Here is a 19,734-nt window from a genome sequence, read left to right as displayed (position 1 = left end):
AATGGATAAAGTAACTTACCAAAACTTAAATTTGACTTAATTAATATTATTACAAAATGAAGTGTCATTATGTGACATAGGACTTTTTTTTTTATCAACATATTAAAGTGCCCTTTATCTATGTCGATTTACGACTTATTTATTTATGTCAAAGTTCGAGATAATGATTCTGATATATCATACGCATTGAGCTCATTTTAATATATAATACTGGCTGAAAATACAAAAAATGGAAACTTCAAGATATCCAAGACAGTGTTTCGAGATGTTTTACAATTTGGATTTGTGCAGCAATCGATCAACTCCAAACTGGGTATCTAAATTGAAATCAGTCTTAAATCACTACGGCTTTGGGGACGTTTGGTTATGTGGTGGCCCTGGAGATCCAAAGGTCTTTATGTCAGAATTGAACCAAAGGGTAAGAGACTGTGCCCTACAGGAATGGTTAGACAATTCACCAAAGTGTGCTTTCTATGTGATGTTTAAAAAACAACTTGCATGTGAGAGTTACCTCTCCTTTTTAAGCTACCCCTTAAAACAGGCATTAGCCTCTTTTGGGTGTTCCTTACACAAATAATTACGTATTGAAAAGGGTAGATTTGAGGGAATTGATAGTGTGGATAGATTATGTCAACTTTGTAATTTAAGACAAATTGAAAATGAAGTACATTTTCTATTTCACTGTCCAATGTTGGAGGACTTAAGAAAAAATGTTTTGTTTCACTGTCCATCAGTAAGAAAAGATGTTCTAATTTTTATTGACCATCTTTTTAACAGCAATGAACAAAATTTCATCAAATGTACAGCAATTTTTATTAAAAAAGGTCTGTCAATAAGACAAGAAATGCTAACGCTATGACAATCTTTGTTAAAACAATACAGTATTGCTCTTGTTTCAAATTTTCTATGTATATGCATTATGGATATAACATGTTTATGTTGCATATAAATATGATGCCTAAATGTACAGTGAGCAATGGCCAAATAAAACATCTTAACATCTTATCTAGCTCATTTTAATAAAATATTTTATTTTGTAACAATATATACAAAAGCCTTATTTACGTACAGTATTTGATTTTATACACTTTATTAGAATCGGCTACGAGAAGGCAGTCGTTTATATCGACACATAAACCTGTCTTGCTGTACATGTACATAGGCATTTTAATAATGCTAAGGAACGTTCCCTCCTGATCTAATACATGTACATGTATTCTACGGGATTTATCTGCTGCAATCAAAACCCGACTCTGACTGTCCGTAGCAATGCCAACTGGGTCAAAAGATTCTTCCGTGGCGGTCTGGCCGGTGTATCTATATCTAAGCTTTCCATCCTGATTTACCACTACTACTGCATGGGCGTCATGATCAGCAACACAAATGTCAAAGTTCTTGTTTTCTGCTAGATATTTCTTTCCACCTGGAGAGTAAAGAGATTGACCATCGTCATTGAACTGTATGGTCTGTTTCTCAGTGGAGCCACAGTAACGTACTACTTTTGACGAGTTTTTGTAATCGTTCATGATAACCAGGAGGTCACCAGATAGAGTACTGCAGATGTCTAGAACTTTCCATCCTTTCAAACTTATGACTTCCTTTATTTGATTGTACTCCACTATCTTTATATTTCCATGATCATCAGCATACATAAGATCGCCATTCTTTGTTACTGCTATAGCAACAGGTGTGTCAATTGCTTTTTTTGACCGAAGTAGTTCACCTTTGGTAGAGAAAAGCTTCATACCCTTACCACTATCACAACCATAAGAATTATCACTACCAATAATCCATATCTCATATTCGCTCAAACAGGCCAAGCCATGTATCCTGCTGTGCCCAGACTCAAATGTTTCAATGGTATTTAAACTCTTTAATAAAAGGTTGGATTGGAAAGAACATCGACTCTCGGTCGTAAATACACCAAACTGTCTACTTAAGTGCCCGGTATCGATTTTCTTTGGAAGAAAACTCGGAAAAGATAGCTTCTCTGGAAATCTGTTGAATACCGCATTTTTTGATTTATATACGGCTGTCAAATAAAAGTCTACTAAATCTAAAATTCTTTTCAGATCTTGAATGCTTTGCTTAATTTCAGATATTGTGCTAGCGATGTTTTCTTCTTGTTGCTGGAAAGAAGCAATGTGGTTTCTTTTCTCCGCTAAGATATCATGATGTAGTTTGGAGACAAGTCTGTCAACTTCTACATGCCATTCCTGACCCTGTTTGGTAACCTTTTCTGCTAGATCTTCAAAATAGGAATCTACATTTAATTGGTCAGTTTTTAATTGGACTAGAATTTCTTCGTATTTTGGATATATGATTTGTTGTATTTCTTCAAAATCTTTCTCAATGACCTCTTTCTTTGACCTAATTACTTCCATTAGTTCAGTCAGAGTGTGACCTTTATGAGCGTTGGACAAAAGACAAGTGTTACAAACTGGTAAGTCACATCTCTGACAGTGGAGTTCACAACGCTCACTTGCGTGACTTTGGCATTTTATATATTTAGGAATGGATCCCTGCTTTTGATATGGAACAACTTTGTGATCTTTGGATAAATCGGATAGATGTTTGCCCACGCAAGCTAAGCATACATTGCATTGACATTCTTCACAGTGTAATGGCGGATTAGGTTCATTACATAGATCACAATGAATAGGGCTATTGGCATCTTCGATGTTTCCCTCCTCCATGACAGAGGAGTTTTTGGTTTTAATCCTGCAAATATACAAATAATCTGAATTAAAAGGAAATTTTAATCTTCATCGATTATTATATTCTGTATCTTTCGAATTCGAAATTTCCAAACACACCAAGTTGTAGATTAATAATGGAATCGTTTTGTTTCGCATTTTAGATATGATTGAATGGGTATTCTTTGTTTATGTAATTATGCCGTTTTTGCCTACAACCTTAATTTTTGTTCATTTTTTGTTCATCCTGCTCTTTGCATTTCTCTTTTTATCTAAATGCACACTACATCTCAATTTGCGCAAATACAATGAAATGCGTCAATCCCGTGACTTATGTGAATTATCTTTCACAGTCAAAGGTATGAACTTTGCAAAGATTACGCTTTGTAAAATCTTAACGTTTGCAATTTATCACTAAAACTAATAATTCTAGACGGCCTATACAGTGAAAAGTGCTAACCATGTCTTTTGTTTAGCACTACATGCGCACTGATAGTCAACATTTCAACGTGGTTTTCAGCAAGAGAATGACACGACCTCGGATTTCGATAGATTTGGCTAGAAAATTATCAAAATAGGTGGAGACAAAACACAACTGCGAACAATATATTTTGTAAGAGATAAAAAAAATCTCTGTGTTATCAATTTATCATAAGAGTACTTTAACATCTAGATCCGCTGAGATTTCCCTGTCCCTTTTTCGTTAGGTGCCCCACTTTAAATAACGCGAAGGGCATATAAAGTGTATAATTTTTTTTATCATTAGGAGTTAAGACAATTTATTGTCTTATTATTGTAATTATATGTCACTCGCATTATCCCTTGCATGAATTATCATCACTACCTGTTTATTTCTATAAAACTATCTTCAATATTCCAATGATAACTGCTGTCATTCAAAATCACGTGATGTAATTAATATTCCAAAGCTGAATCGATATGATATAAATTCAAAACCCAGAACATCTATAACATGCAATGGGGAGCTTTTTCTTGCTGTTGAAAAATTCGAACTCTCGGTGCATGTACAGCTTTAATTTCTTTTATTGAAATGTGTTTCAAAAAATAACCAGGATGAGGAAAATTAGCCGTAGTATATCTTCAATCATTTTATATTTATTTTTTGACATACTTAACAAAACAACTTAATATACCATTAACGCTTACATTCTCGCAAAATTTAAAGACAAAACCAGGATTAAATTCATAAAAATGTTAGCTTGCGCTTTACAGGGGCACGATTTTGGTCAAAAACTATTTTTTCGATTTTGATGTTTACAATGCTTTAGTAAGACATTTTTAATAGGTAACCAAAATTTGAGTGTCATCTGATGAGTTATAAGCGAGTTACAGAGCTTACAATTCTTCACTTTGTAAACAAAGCGTTTGTTTACATTTCGAATGTTGAAGTGAAAGTTCCAGTCTTAGACCTAAAATAAATATGTTAATCATTAGGAACTGTTTATTTATGCTTTAAATGAATAATAAGATAGACAAACCAGCTTTAAAACGATTTTTACTGGTATATTGAACCTATGTAAACAAAAACAGGGCACGAGCCTTGTTTACATGACGAAGAATTGTGAGCCCTGTATCTTGCTTAAAACCCAACGACTGGCACCCAAATTTCATTTGATGATTAGAAATGCATTCCTCAAGCATTTCAAATGATAAAAACAGAAAAATAAAATTAGACAACCCCCCTCCCCGAATATTTAACGCCAGGTATTATTGATTTTTTTTCTTATCACCTTTTCAATTCATTTTCTTGACACCATCCCCGATTGTTATCGGAAAATGAACTAGCAAAACTAAAGGTTAAAAATATCGAAGACATGAATTCATATTATTCAAAAGCACAGAAAAATTGAGAGCCTGATTTCATAAAAATATATATGTTTTACCTTATGTCGTTGTTAACGTTGTTTCTATAATGACCGATATGGCTCCTCTTGTGTTTATCAGTGTAGGAACAAGTTGTGAAATGGCCAATGCTATGCCAACAAGAAAATCTATTGGCAACAATCAATACAAAATGCTTATCTGCGTGTGTATAAAGGTAGCTCTTTATACGATTTCTTTAAATCGATCCCATCTAGATTTAACACTGCAAGAAATGTCGCATTTAGGTCTCCGTCAAAAGTATTCAGACAATACGTCTGATTATGTGTCATTATATTATATTAAATATTGTATTCACGTTAACTGTTTTAAGTTATGAGCATCAAAAATAAACTTAGAGCTCTCAAAAATGAAAAAAAAAATTGATAAAAATTGGAAAACCAATTCATACAGCATAGAAACAAGAGCAATGCAAACATGGTCCTCTACAAAAATGAGATGTATGTACTTTGCATCATTAATTTCTTGTATGATTTGGGGTCTACAAAGTTTTTTAAACTGGTAAAAAATGTTATTCTTAAAAAAAAATCAGATTATATCTTGCATGATTGACAAATTATCTATTGAGATATTATCAGAAGTCATATTTCTACCATGGGATCAATAGCTTATATTCATTGACAAGTTAAAATTAATAACATTAAATGATTGAAATTTTACATGTTTATACTCAACATCCACACCCTCCTCCCCAATTAAACCTGGTTCCAAATATTTAGTCTTCTTACGTTCTTACATGTGTACAGTAGCAAATTTTAAATCATTTATTGATTGCTTTTTCTCTCTTTATTATGCACATTAACTTTTTGGAAATTGCTTAATTTAATTTTTGTGATTTATTAACAAAATGTTATATGCATGTGAATTGGCTTATTTCGGCCAATTGTAAAGTCTCCTAAACAAAGCAGTGTCATCATTAGGCTAGGAATTACCCACATGGATCAAACACTACATATGAATAAGATAAAATTCATTATCATTTCTAGTTCTAGAATGTCAGGGTGTCTCTAAGGGGGCATAAACTATATTTAATTTGATGACACAAAAGAGCAAGAATAAATCATATGGTTTAGGGATGAGGATCTCAAAAGTTATCAAAATATACAGTGTATCATCATTTCCTACTTCATAAGGGGGGGGGGGGTTAAAGACAGCACCTGGGGGGTCATGTACTTTACACTATTTGATGCATCATAATGACATAAGAGGATTTTTTGTATTTTCCTGTTTCATGGGGTCAGAACAATCCCATAGGGTCATGGCCTACATTGTATTTGACACTTGATACATGTTATACACAAATTTAATACGAAATTGTTAAAGGGTCAATATTGGGTCAACTCAATAGTGAAAGTCTGACAAATGAAAAAATAACTTTTGCAATTAAAATGACAGAAACTTTCCAAATGCGATAGGATAGGTAACGATGATAAGCTTATTTAAATATTTAAAGATGATAGTATGCTAGAAAAGTGAGATCACTTATCTAGAAAGTGAAAATAATGCTTATGTACATACCAGTGTCTCATAATATTGTGCTACTATACATGCATTGTGCTTACCTATGTTGGTCTACATCATTATGATAATCCAATAAGAGCACAATGTGAATCCTATTAGCTGATCATCACAAAAGTAATGTTTACGCATGTTAACTAATCCTTTTCTGCATATGGAAAACGCATACACCACGTGAAACCCATCTAATCGAAGAATTAGGTAAAACTAGGCTAGTACCCACTAATGAGGCCTGTAGAGCTGTGTTGTGTACGTAACTTCAGACAAAGATCAGTTATTTGTAACATGCATGTATTTTTATGTCCTATTCTTCAAAACCCCTTGCACTATTTTATTAGGTAGATAACAGCTTTAAGGTGGTGCAGGACATGTAATGTATACTTCCTTTTGAAATAAACAATTAAGAATAAATATAATATTTTCCCCCAAAGTAATGTTACCTAACATTGAATCGCAATAGGTTAGAGCAATTACATGTCTGTAAGGGCATTGGAGTCCCAGGTGTATTTTGGTGATTTTACTATTGATAAAACGGGTAAATGAATTGTCATGGGGGGGGGGGGGGTCTGGACCCCTCACTCCCACCCCTTCTCTAAATCCATGCACACGATTATGTACATGTACATGTAGTTACACAGAAGCAAATCTAAAGCCGGCAACTCCCACGGAGAGGGGGCATAATTTAATTGTGTTTGTAATAATTATATAGACCATATACTTTCTGTGATATGAAATGTTAAGATTTTTGATTAATTTAAAGTTCACATGTAAACAGTTCAACCTCAAAGTGCACATAAAGTGCTGCTCATGTGTATTATCATATGGAAAGGGGTCTCATCCTTCAGTTATGAAAATTATGATTTTCAAGTATATTACCGAAACTTGCATGTAGCCTTCGTTTTTACATAAACTGGTACAAAACGTTAACAGTGTTATTTATGGGCAAAACCTTGGTGTTGGTATTACTGTCTAATGACAGCATCTAGTTCGATTTGTATATGGCGGTCGAATAAAAGTCTTTAAAATCTAAAATTCTTTTCAAATCCAGAATGCTCTGCCTTTCAGATATTATACATGTAATTCTTTCTTTCTGACATTGGAGGGCAGTAAAGTGTCTCTCTTTCTTCTAAGAGACATCTATGTGAAGTTTGAAGATGATTTCGTCAATCTCTGAATGTCATTCCTCTCCCTGTTTGGTTACTATCTATGTTAGATCTTCGAAGTCGGTATCTACATTTGATTGATCGGTTTCTATCTTAACTAGAATTTCTTCGTATTTCGGATGTATGATTTGTTGTATTTCTTAAAATCTTTCTTAATTTCCCCCTTCTTTGACCTAATAACTTCCATTAGATCGGTCAGAGTGTAATTTAACCTTAATTAGAATTTGACAACAGACAAGTGGAGTTCACAACGCTCACTTGGGTGACTATGACAACTTTTGCAACTTATACCACCTATCATTTAAATTGATACCAGTAACCTCTTTAAGAACGTGTATCGCTACATCATGTTGTTAAAAAATGTAAATGCAATGTTACAAATGCCAAGTAATGCAACAATTAAAGATGACTTTTAGTAAGTAAAACAATTTAATTTTTTTTTTATTTTTTTTTTTTACATGAAACATGTAAAGAAATTATTAGTATAAGATGTAACGTAACCATCATCTGCATTTTATGCAGTTTTTGAAAATTTAGACCCTGTGGGTCTCGATAAACTCCTCTTCAAGAATTTAAATACTTTAAATATAGATACAATGTATCTTTATAGTGTATGGGTAATTATATTTTTAGCGAAACGAAATAAATATGAAATGTATTACATTTTATTAAAACTATCATTAGCCACAATATTCAGCAGAATAGGCACACCAAGATATTATGTTCTATCGTCCATTTTGATCACGTCTATTGATTTACAATTTACAACTCTCTCCACTCATTTATTAACAACAAATGTGTCCTTGTCTTATTGTATCAACTTCCGTATTTTACCTTGCAAGTCGGATTTTGCCTAGCAGTTTTTATTAGCATCATTCACCTGCGACCAGTTTATGGGATGTATGGGCTTATGTTAATTTGACCACATAAATTAAACCATGCATGTTATATGTGAAATTGTCGACAAACTTACTATGCTTAATTTACACACACTACAAACCTTTGAATACAAGATAAATAATGAAAAGTGTTAGCACACTAGTTCTGAACTGGCTAAATTATGTCTCACATTCACACATTTGAGGCAAGGAAAAAAAGTATTTTTTTCTGGTTTAATTTTACGCAACCTGTACCATTCCCTAGTTTTTCTTTTTATGGCCTCACTTATAAGTTTTTAAGTTTTTCAATAAATATATATTATTTAAGGAATTAATTGATTTCTTACTAGGGATGTCAATTTTACTCGGTTGGTTAAGTCGACTAATTGGAGCCCTCAGTCGAGCGATAGCGATATAGTACTTGTTCATTTATTTGAAACTGTGTGTCCTAATTCTACTGTCACATACACCGTATCTTAACCATCATCCATAATAAACATAATTTAAAAACTTATGATAATACGCACTATAGATGTATTTGGTTTCAAATAAATTTAAAAAAAGAACATTTTATCTAGATATCCATTAGCTAATGTCTTAGCTTTTCCCTTTTCTTGTGACGTTTACACATAGTTTAGCTCCATATCATCTTAGACAAATCAAATGTGACCTGTTTCATCTTTAGTTATTATCCCGTGCCGTGCCAAATCAACAATTAATGTTAATGACTATATGAAAAACAAACGCCTTGAACGAGTTGATCGGATCAAATTTTTGATTAATAGAAACATCTAATCCAATAAATAACTGTTTACGAGAACCACACATTAATCTTTAAGCATATGTTTACATAATGAAGCACTTCTATTTAATACCAAAAAAAAATGCTTCATCTACAAATTCAACAGAGGACAATTTGTAGCACTGAAAAACATTCTAGGGACACCCGTTTGATTTAACAGAGTGTAATGTGATTAAAAATGCCGAGAAAAGAAAACTCTATTTTTTATTCGAAGCCCCAAAATTACCGCGTTATAGAGAAAACAATGTTTTGAATTTCTTTCTTCACTTTATAACGATTAATCGACTAAGACAATTTAAGTCGATGATCGATGTGACCGAGCAATAGTGGAGTACTAGAGTTCTCATTGACGTTCTTACCAATGTTACACGATATATATCTGAACAGTATATACATAATAAACCACAAAACTACAAACAATTAAGAAAATAAGGCCCATCATTCCAAAATGCCAAGCAGATTATTACGCATGCGTGTTATATTATGATCACGGCAAGGCATGCTACTATAAGATATGGATAATTTATTTAGCCGATAAAAAAGGCATTATGAGAAGAAGTAAATCATTTGGTAAAGCATATCGTATATTTTTCAAGCGTTTTTGCCGGAGAAACTAATATAAAGACAATGTAGATTTTAAGAAATCCGTTCGGCAAAACAAAATAGTGAACTTATCAGTATTAATGATTACATGTATATGTGAAACAAAAAGGTTTTACACGTGATTTTTAATTGAATTTAAGTATAAAAGAAAAAATGGATAAGAAACTTAACTATGCGTATTTTAGTTCTAATTACTGACAAGTTTGAAAATCATATTGCATTTCATTGCATTGTATGCAAATGAAAACTATTTTTTCTTATAAAAAGTAGCAAAAACACAATCGGTTTGAGATAATGCATGTAATATACTAGAAGTCAGTTCAAGCATATTTCTTACAACATAGACTTAAGCATAGAATAACAGTTAAGTTTTATACCATACAAATTGCATAGCGCATTCGTTAAAGCATAACAATCAATTCTATACCATAACATGCAACATATCATTTCAATTCAGTTTTGAATGATTTTTTAAAAAGAACAAATGTTTACATTGCAAAGTACTGGTTATCTCTGTGGTTTGTTTTTGATAATGTACTTTGAAATTATTGGACCTCTTCTTTATGCTGGGGCTTTATTTCAAATTCTATTGCATATCATATCATAAGATTAAGGATTTCATTTCTGATAGCTTAGTATACACCTCTTACGGCATTCCAAACAAATTACAAAATCACATACCATAGCATGGCAAAACCCTGTAAAAGATGTAATGAATGAAAGGTGTCTTACTCTTATAATCATTTATTAGACAGAAAAAAAACATACTTTTCAAGATGCAGTTTAGAAATAGTTCATTGAACAGAAAAAAATACTAAAACGGAAAACTATTTGTGTATGAGAATGGCTAAATACAGCTCATTTCTTCTTCAATTACATTATCACTAAAAAAAGAAGATACATGTACAAAAAACAATATCAGATTTTTAATTTAAAGAATTTTAAAAATACAATTACATGCATCAAAAGTAAATAAAACCTGAATCAATATATTAAAGAGACATGGTCACGATTTTGGTCAACAATTATTTTTTTGATTTTTATATTCACAATGCTTCAAAAAGATATTCTTAATAGGCGACCGTTAGGAACTTTCTATCTATGCTTAAAAGAAATAACACGATAGACAAAATAAGCTGGAGAACGATTTTTTTACTGATATAATGAACCTATTTAAACAAAAACAGGGCAAGAGCCTTGTTTACATGACAAAGAATTGTGAGCCCTGTATCTTGCTAATAACTCTACGAATGACTCTCAAATTTTATTTGATCATTAGAAATGCATTTCTAATGCATTGAAAATAATAAAATGAAAATAATATTGACCCAAATCGTGACTATGCCCTTTTAAAATTAAAACACTGCGTTCAGCACTTTTACTCCCAAATTTATCCTGTTCTGGGATAGAAAAAACTGTTTTTGTAAAGTAATAGTCTTAGAAACCTTTTATTAAAAAAATAATCAGTTATTTAAATGGTGTTAAATAAATAATATAAACTGATACACTTTAAAATAGAAAATCAATAAGCATGCGAAGAAATGATATTCTCATATTTAAGATATTCGTGTATCTTAGCATAGCATACTGCTCATGTTCAGATGATAAATCCATAAAAAAAAACATTACAATTGTCATTTTTATGTTTCTTATTTGCAAAATGGCCTATGGTAAAATGCAAGAAAAAAATATCACATCATGCAGAATAATTACGTCGACTTGAAGAACGTTATGTAATCATGAGAGCCACATTAGTTTGAGAATCTGTATTGTATCATCTTCGCTAACCAAGGGTTTCCGATACACTACGCTTCTCATAATGAGAAGCGTGGTGTATCGGGAACCCTTGATTAGGGAAGATGGGATTGTATATGAGTAAATCATTTTTCAAACGCAAGACTTTGACAATGTACATACAGGAAAGAAATTATATGATCATATTTGAATGCGACCGATTTATGTTGCATATGAATAGTTGACATATTGAAACCTTGAAATTGCATTCATATCCTTTTTTGTCTAAAAACCCTATTATATGTGGGTCAAAAATATTTAACGAATTTAAATGAAACAAAAAAAATCATGTAGTCACTGTAATGTTTTTATCTAGTCATATTCACGAACAATATCTAATTTTATAAATTTTTTCGTAGTCGGCAACATAAAGGCTGTCGTTTGCATCGACACAGAAACCTTTCGGGCTATACACACGCATATATATCTGGCTAAGAAACTGTCCTTCCTGGTCTAGTACATGTATATTGCAGTCTTTATCTGTTCCGATTATAATCCGACTCTGACTGTCCGTAGCAATGCCATTTGGGTCAAACGATTTTTCAGAGGCAGTCTCACCGGTGTACCTATATCTAAGCTTTCCATCCTGATTTACCACTACTACGGCATGGGCGTCATGATCAGCAACACATATGTCAAAGTTCTTGTTTTCTACTAGATATTTCTTTCCACCTGGAGAGTAAAGAGATTGACCATGGTCATTGAACTGTATCGTCTGTATCTCAGTGGGGCCACAGTAACGTACAACTTTTGACGAGTTTTTGCCATCGTTCATGATAACCAAGAGGTCACCAGATAGGGTGGTGCAGAGTTCTAGAACTTTCCATCCTTTCAACCTTATGACTTCCTTTATTTGATTGTCCTCCACTATGTTTATATTTTCATAATCATCAGCATACATAAGATCGCCTTTCTTTGTTACTGCTATAGCAACAGGTTTGTCATTTGCTTTAATTGACCGAAGTAGTTCACCTTTGGTAGTGAAAAGCTTCATACGCTTATCACTATCAGAACTCCAAGAATTATCACTACCAATAATCCATATCTCATATTCGCTCAAACAGGCCAAGCCACGTATCCATCTATGCCCAGACTCAAATTGTTCAATGGTATATGAACTCTTTAATAAAAGGTTGGATTGGAAAGAACATCGACTCTCGGTCGTAAATACACCGAATTGTCTACTTAAGTGCCCTGTATCGATTTTCTTTGGATGAAAACTCGGGAAAGATAGCTTCTCTGGAAATCTGTTGAATACCGCATTTTTTGATTTATATACGGCTGTCGAATAAAAGTCTTCTAAATCTAAAATTCTTTTCAGATCTTGAATGCTTTGCTTAATTTCAGATATTGTGCTAGCGATGTCTTCTTCTTGTCGCTGGAGGGAAGCAATGTGATTTTTTTTCTTCGCTAAGATATCATTATGTAGTTTGGAGACAAGTCTGTCAACTTCCACATGCCATTCCTGTCCCTGTTTGGTAATCTTTTCTGTTAGATCTTCAAAATAGGAGTCTACATTTAATTGGTCAGATTTTAATTGGATTAGAATTTCCTCGTATTTAGGATACGTGATTTGTTGTATTTCTTCAAAATCCTTCTCAATGACCTCTTTCTTTGACCTAATTACTTCCATTAGTTCAGTCAGAGTGTGACCTTTATGAGCGTTGGACAAAAGACAAGTGTTACAAACTGGTAAGTCACATCTCTGACAGTGGAGTTCACAACGCTCACTTGCGTGACTTTGACATTTTATATATTTAGGAATTGATCCCTGCTTTTGATATGCAACAACTTTGTGATCTTTGGATAACTCGGACAGGTGTTTGCCCACGCAAGCTAAGCATACATTGCATTGACATTCTTCACAGTGTAATGGCGGATTAGGTTCATTACATAGGTCACAATGAATAGGGCTATTGGCATCTTCGATGTTTCCCTCCTCCATGACGGACGAATTTTTTATTTTAATCCTGTAAAAATTCAAAAAATCTGAATTAAAAGGAAATCTTTATTTTCAACGATTATTATATTCTATATCTTTCGAATTCGAAATATCCAAACACACCAAGTTGTAGATTAATAATGCAATCGTTTTGTTTTGCAATTTAGCTATGATTGAATGGGTATTTTTTGTTTATGTAATTATGCCAGTTTTTTTGCCTACAGCCTTTAGTTAGTTTTCATTATTTTGAAAATATTTTTTGTTCATCCTGCTCTTCGCAATTCTCTTTTTATCTAAAGAGACACTACATCTCAATTAGCGCAAATACGATGAAATGCGTTAATCCCGTGACTTATGTGAATTATCTTGCAAAGTTAAAGGAATGAACTTTGCAAAGATTACGCTTTGTAAAATCTTAACGTTTGTTAATTTATCGCTAAAACTAATAATTCTAGACGGCCTATACAGTGAAAAGTGCTAACCATGTCTTTTGTTTAGCACTGCATGCGCACTGATAGTAAACATTTCGACGTGGCTTTCAGCAAGAGAAAGACAAGACCTCGGATTTCGATAGATTTGGCTAGAAAATTATCAAAATAGGTGGAGACAAAACACAACTGCGAACAATATATTTTGTAAGAGATAAAACAAATCTCTGTGTTATCAATTTATCATAAGAATATTTTAACATCTAGATTCGCTGAGCATTTCCCTGTCCCTTTTTCGTTAGGTGCCCCACTTTAAATAACGTGAAGGTCATATAAAGTGTATAATTTTTTTTATCAGTAGGAGTTAAGACAATTTATTGTCTTATTATTGTCATTATATGTCACGCGCATTATAAATTATCCCGTGCATGAATTATCATCACTACATGTTTTTTCTATAAAACTATCTCCAATATTCCATTGACAACTGCTGTCACTCAAAATCACGTGATGTAATTAATATTCCAAAGTTGAATCGATATGATATAAATTCTAAAATCCGGAACATCTTTAACATGCAATTGCGAGCTTATTATTGCCGTGGAAAGATTCGAACTCTCGGTGCATGTACAGCTTCTTTTTTATAGAAATGTGTTTCAAGTAATAACCAGGATGAGGAAAATAAGCCGTTGTATATCTTCAATCATTTTAAAATTATTTTTAAACAAACTTAACTAAACAACTTAATATAACATTAACGGTTACATTCTCGCAAAATTTTAAAAACAGAACCAGGATTAAATTCATAGATATGTTTGCCTGCGCTTTAAATCTTATCTGACTCTCGTTTTCCAATATTTGTCCGTAAAAAAAAACGCCAGGTATTATTGATTTTTTTCTTATCACCTTTTCAATTCATTTTTTTGAAACCCTCCCCGATTGTTATCGGAAAATGAACTAGCAAAACTAAAGATTAAAAATATCGAAAACGAATTTATATTATTTAAAGCAATGAAAAAATGAGAGGCTGATTCCATAAAAAATATTATACAAATATTGACTGGGTTAAGGACGGAAATATTGCCCTCCGCTTCGCGTCGGGCAATATTTCGTCCCTTGGGGGCTAATATAATCAATGTTGCCCGAAAACACAGTCGACATTTGTTTTGTTATATGAAGAAACAAACCAAAATTTAAGAAAGTAATTGAAAACAGATCGCCGTAATTTTCTCAGCTCAACAATGAATTCACAAATTCATTTTTGTGCAAAGTTCATTTCCAAAATATTCTCAGCATCAAACGGTCACTTGTGATATTCCGCCGACCGAAAGTATTAACACACAGATGTTCTACTTGAATTTACTTCACAGTAATTCGCAAATCCTTATATCCTTTATGATAGCAAACCGTCGCATTGCGCGTCCGTTATTTACTTGCCTTGACTGACTGTCTATTATGACGTCACCTTGTTTTGGAGTCGCGAAGAGTTATTTACGTCATCGTTTACAAAGCAACAAATCAGAGGCGATTATTTGAAATAGAGGGAACGTTCTCTAGATATTATTCCTAGCCGGTCAATATCAAGAAAATATTGACCGGTCAATATTTTTCGGACGAGCTAATGTTACAATTATTGACTATTTATCTATATAGATTTATATAGTGCGAATATACTACTAAATATAACAAATATATATGTCTTACCTTATGTTGTTGTTAACGTTGTTTCTATAATGACCGATATGCCTCCTCTTGTGTTTATCAGTGTAGGATGAAGTTGTGAAATGGCCAATGCTATGCCAACAAGATAAGCTATTGACAACAATCAATACAAAATGCTTATCTGAGTGTGTATAAAGGTAGCTCGGCATACGATTTCTTTAAAACGATCCCATCTAGATCTAACACTGCCAGAAATGTCGCATTTAGGTCTCCGTCACTCGGTATTCAGACAATACGTGTTGTATATTGTGTTTAAGTTAAGTGTTTTAAGTTATGGGCATCAAAAATAAACTTAAAGTTCTCAAAAACGAAAAAAATAAATAATTGATAAAAGTTGCAAAACAATTCACACAACATTATAAGAATGTTTAGTGTCTTTATTTCATTTTTACTAGTTACAGTTAAAAGCATCTAACAATTACACAATTTTCATAATATTAGAGACTTACATTTATATTAAAAAAAACCATCCCCGTAAGAGTCCCCCTCCCCATCCCTCACACCCCCACTCCCCCCCCCCAAAAAAAAAATCAAACCAACCAGAACTATTCGTGAAATGAAATATTCTGTTAAATTGAATACAAGAGCGAAAAATGTTTTTAATTGATATTTAGAATATTTGTGATATTTGTTTCCCTTGTCAAACAGGTCACGCGATCATCATGCAGCTCAGCCTGACATCAGATGTGTGCAATGATAAACCAGTCTATTTAAAATTTATACACATACACACAGTAAACTTCCTTATATGTGCAACCAGCAAAAGACTTTTAAACAGATTTCATGAAATCATTAAAGAACTTCTGTATGAATAAGTTTATAGCGAATTCGTAAAAATTTGTTTAAAAATAAATCAGTTGACGTACTGTTTAAAATTTTATATCACCGCCATTTGAAAAATTTAAAAAAAATGTGAAAACAATTATTTCCCTTCATTTTTATTTTGTAGAATACTTGAATTTTGATATATAAGTATTGTGCGGGAAAAAGTTGTGATAACAAGCGGTGTTAAAACAAAAACCTACAGAAAAATAGAAAACAAAAGCGGTGCAAAAACGGTCCTCTACAAAAATGAGATATATGTACTTTGCATCGTAAATTTCTTGTATCTTTATTGTCATTTGAAATGAAAAATATTCATGAAATGAAAACAAGAATACAAACATGTTTTTGTTATCATTTAATAGCAGGTGAACACATACAATGATAGGTAATGGGCGATTAAACAGAATAAGCATACGATACGATCACAATGATAAACAGTAGAGAGAAGAAAACAATCGACGTTTTCTACAAAAACCGTAAATACTCGACACTAAATTATCGCAACAATTAACCTCGAAATTTTAAGCTTTGTTAAAAAAAATACGTAAACCATTAAATCTAAAACGAACACACTAAGGAATATTTAGAAGTGAAATTACCTGTTTCAGCGGTAGAAAGAGCTTTACACAATTGGATTAATTGAGTATTGCTTACAGGTCATTTCATCAACATAAAACTTAGTCTGGCCTCAAATGAAATAAAAACTAATCTGCAAACACAAAATTGAATACACTTTATCTTACTTTAAAAAATACAGACTGTAAGATTTTTAAACGTGCATACACATATACCTTTTTACTGTATCGAGTTTCCTTTCCCACTTTTCCCAAATCATATTTTGCAATGGGTAACATATGTTGTACGATCATATACGTTTTGTTATTCCATCAAATCTACACTACAATTACAGTTAAAATGTATCTGCATATAGATTATCTAAATATAATACTTTGGTTTCATCCGTGAAAATCCAAGTTTTACGTTACGTGGCCATTACTTACACATGTACCAACATGTTAATATCTAGAATGCAAAACAACACTTCTTTTTGGATCAAATCTAGAACACCCCACCCCCCTCCCCACAGAATTCGTATTCAATAAATACTGTTGAGGCTTTTGTTCAAACATCATATTGGATTTTCTTTACTTTGCCTGTACGATACTCAGCTACAATTAGGTTGTCTTTAGTGTCAACACAAAGACCACATGGATACTGTAATTCCCATTTTTCAATAAAGCGAATAAAAAAAACGTCCTGATCTATGATGTGGATACGGTGGTTATAATAGTCTGCTATCAGTATTTGACTCTGGCTGTCTGTGGTGACCCCGCGTGGACTAAATGAGTCTTTGGTTTTAGAGGGAGGACCAGTGTAGACAAACCGAAGTTTCCCTGCACGATCGACTACCACCACTGTATTAGATCCCCAGTCAGATACACAAATATCTAGATTTCTGTTTTCACAGATGCACTTACTACCATGTGATAAATAGAGAGCATGTCCATTGTGGAATTGAATATTTTGTTTTTCTGAGGAGCCTGAGTAACGCACAACTTTTGTTTGTTTGCTATCATCATTGTACAATAAAATCAGAAAGTCACCAGTGAATGTGTTACAGACATTACTAGGTGTCCACTCGTTGGTTTTGATTAAAGTCTCAATTTGTGAATTGTTCACTGCATTCACAGTTCGATCGTTTTCATCAGTATAGACTAGATCCCCATTTCTTGTCACTTCTATGTCCTCTGGCCTGTTCCCCGACTTGGTTTTGATTGACTTCACTAGTTTTCCCTGAAGGCTGTAAAGTTGCATAATGTTGTCCTGTCCGCAAGTCCATATATTTTCGTCATTTAGACAGGAAACACTGCGTAATCCACTAGATTCTCCAGATGTAGTATTTATTTCTTTGATGACAAATGGCACAGCTGCAATAGTTGGTCTGTCTGAAGAAGAAGAATCAATACCTGGGGAATTTGTCACGAAGTTATGTTCTGTTGTTTCAATAGATACCACAGAAAGACAGCCAAGCTGTATCATTTCCCTGTTGATTCTCTGAGAAGTAAATCGTGGTAAGGAAATCTTAAGTTTTGGGATTAATCTTCTGAATTCCGCATTTCTGGATTTATGTGCAGAGACAACACTTACATCATTCGAGGCAATTAAATTCTTCAAATCAGCAATATTCTTTGAGATTTCAGAACTGATGTGTGCTATTTCATCTTCCTTTTTAGTGAGAACAGTCAGGAGTTCTGTATCCATTTCATTAAGATCGGCTTCAAGTTTCTTAGTATTGTTATCTATTTCCCTGTGTAAATCTTTTCCATGTTTCCTAATAGCTGTTATTTGTATCTTGTTGTTTTTCTTCAAGTCCACCTTCTGAACTTGGATGTTAGTTGCAATCTTTTGATATATAGGCTGGATTGTTTTCTCTAATGCTTGTAACTCCATCTGTAATACATGCCTTTTGCTTTCTAAACTCTTCAAAATGTCTTCTACATAATGACCGTGGTGTTCCTTAAAGGATATGCAGAATTTACAAATAGGATGGTCGCACTGTTCACAGAAAAGGTCACATACATTTAAGGAATGTTTTAAAAATTTATATGTAGATCCCATCCTTCCAAATGACACCAATTTATGATTTTTAAGAAAATCTGAGAGATGTTCCCCTACACATGTTTTACATAGATGTGTGTTACAATTGTCACAGAACAATGGGGATCCAGTGCTCCCACCACAGTGATGACACCGTAAAACATCCTGGGCACTACGCCACGGATCCATGGTCTGAAAAAAAAAATAAGGCTAGGCAGCTTGATATCTTATTACCGGTGTTTTGATAGTTTTTGCGACTAATCAAAAGCAATAAATTCAATCTGCCTTGCACAGTTTTTTTAACACGCGTTGATTTATAGGCTTATATCTTAAACGATTGCTAGGTATTACAATGTGTTAAGAAATAGCATAAAGAGAAGATGATTAATTCTGTGATACATAGTTACTTTAAGTGGAAGGCTACATCGTCACAATATGTCTGACATCCGTTTGAAACGCCATTTTGTTCCGGATCGATAGCATTATGTCGTGGTACAAAATAGTATACACCTTTCAATTGAACTCTTCTAACGAAGGAGATGAGATAAGAATGAAATCACAAAAAGTTTAGAAAATATGTCAATTCCCTTCGTCATTAAAGCTTTCAACTAGCATTGATTATCAGCTGTTATGTACATAAAACGTGACATCGAAATAATGTACTGATTCCCTGCTATTGGCAATACATATTTGTCATGTCATCTGCAACAGACGATTATATGTATGTCGCGGATTATCGATAAAGGTGAGCAGATATAATATTTTCAACGTTGCAAGCAAAAACATATGATATCAAATTCTGTAACTTTAATTTTTCCATTTTACCTGCAACTCCTTTAGGGAAAATTAGCATAGGAACTGCA

General features: G+C 33.0%; 3 protein-coding genes across 4 annotated transcripts; all 3 read right to left on the bottom strand.

Annotated features, from left to right (window-relative positions):
• Positions 1-585: 585 nt before the first annotated feature.
• On the bottom strand, positions 586-15,574 carry LOC128170770 (uncharacterized). Of its 2 annotated transcripts, none has more exons than XM_052836541.1 (2): positions 15,431-15,574; positions 586-2,721 (listed from the first exon to the last, which is right to left on the bottom strand). In XM_052836541.1, the coding sequence occupies exon 2, from the start codon at positions 2,694-2,696 to the stop codon at positions 1,062-1,064; it is 1,635 nt and encodes a 544-aa protein (XP_052692501.1). In that variant the 5' UTR covers positions 2,697-2,721; positions 15,431-15,574; the 3' UTR covers positions 586-1,061. The 2 variants fall into 2 exon arrangements, with proteins under 2 accessions (XP_052692501.1, XP_052692500.1); XM_052836540.1 differs by lacking the exon at positions 15,431-15,574 and adding an exon at positions 4,601-4,681.
• On the bottom strand, positions 11,679-13,322 carry LOC128170772 (uncharacterized). Its single transcript, XM_052836542.1, has one exon. It carries the CDS (start codon positions 13,299-13,301, stop codon positions 11,679-11,681), a length of 1,623 nt encoding a protein of 540 aa, XP_052692502.1. The 5' UTR covers positions 13,302-13,322.
• A 1,821-nt stretch (positions 15,575-17,395) lies between the features above and the next one.
• Positions 17,396-18,724, bottom strand: LOC128173994 (uncharacterized). The gene has a single exon (XM_052839644.1). It carries the CDS (start codon positions 18,722-18,724, stop codon positions 17,396-17,398), a length of 1,329 nt encoding a protein of 442 aa, XP_052695604.1.
• Between the last annotated feature and the right edge of the window lie 1,010 nt (positions 18,725-19,734).

Source organism: Crassostrea angulata, chromosome 2 (assembly GCF_025612915.1).
Source record: "Crassostrea angulata isolate pt1a10 chromosome 2, ASM2561291v2, whole genome shotgun sequence".
NCBI classification, from domain to species: Eukaryota; Metazoa; Mollusca; class Bivalvia; order Ostreida; family Ostreidae; genus Magallana; species Magallana angulata.
The sequence above is the reverse complement of the archived record's forward strand: the minus strand, read 5'-3'. Positions and strand labels throughout refer to the sequence as shown.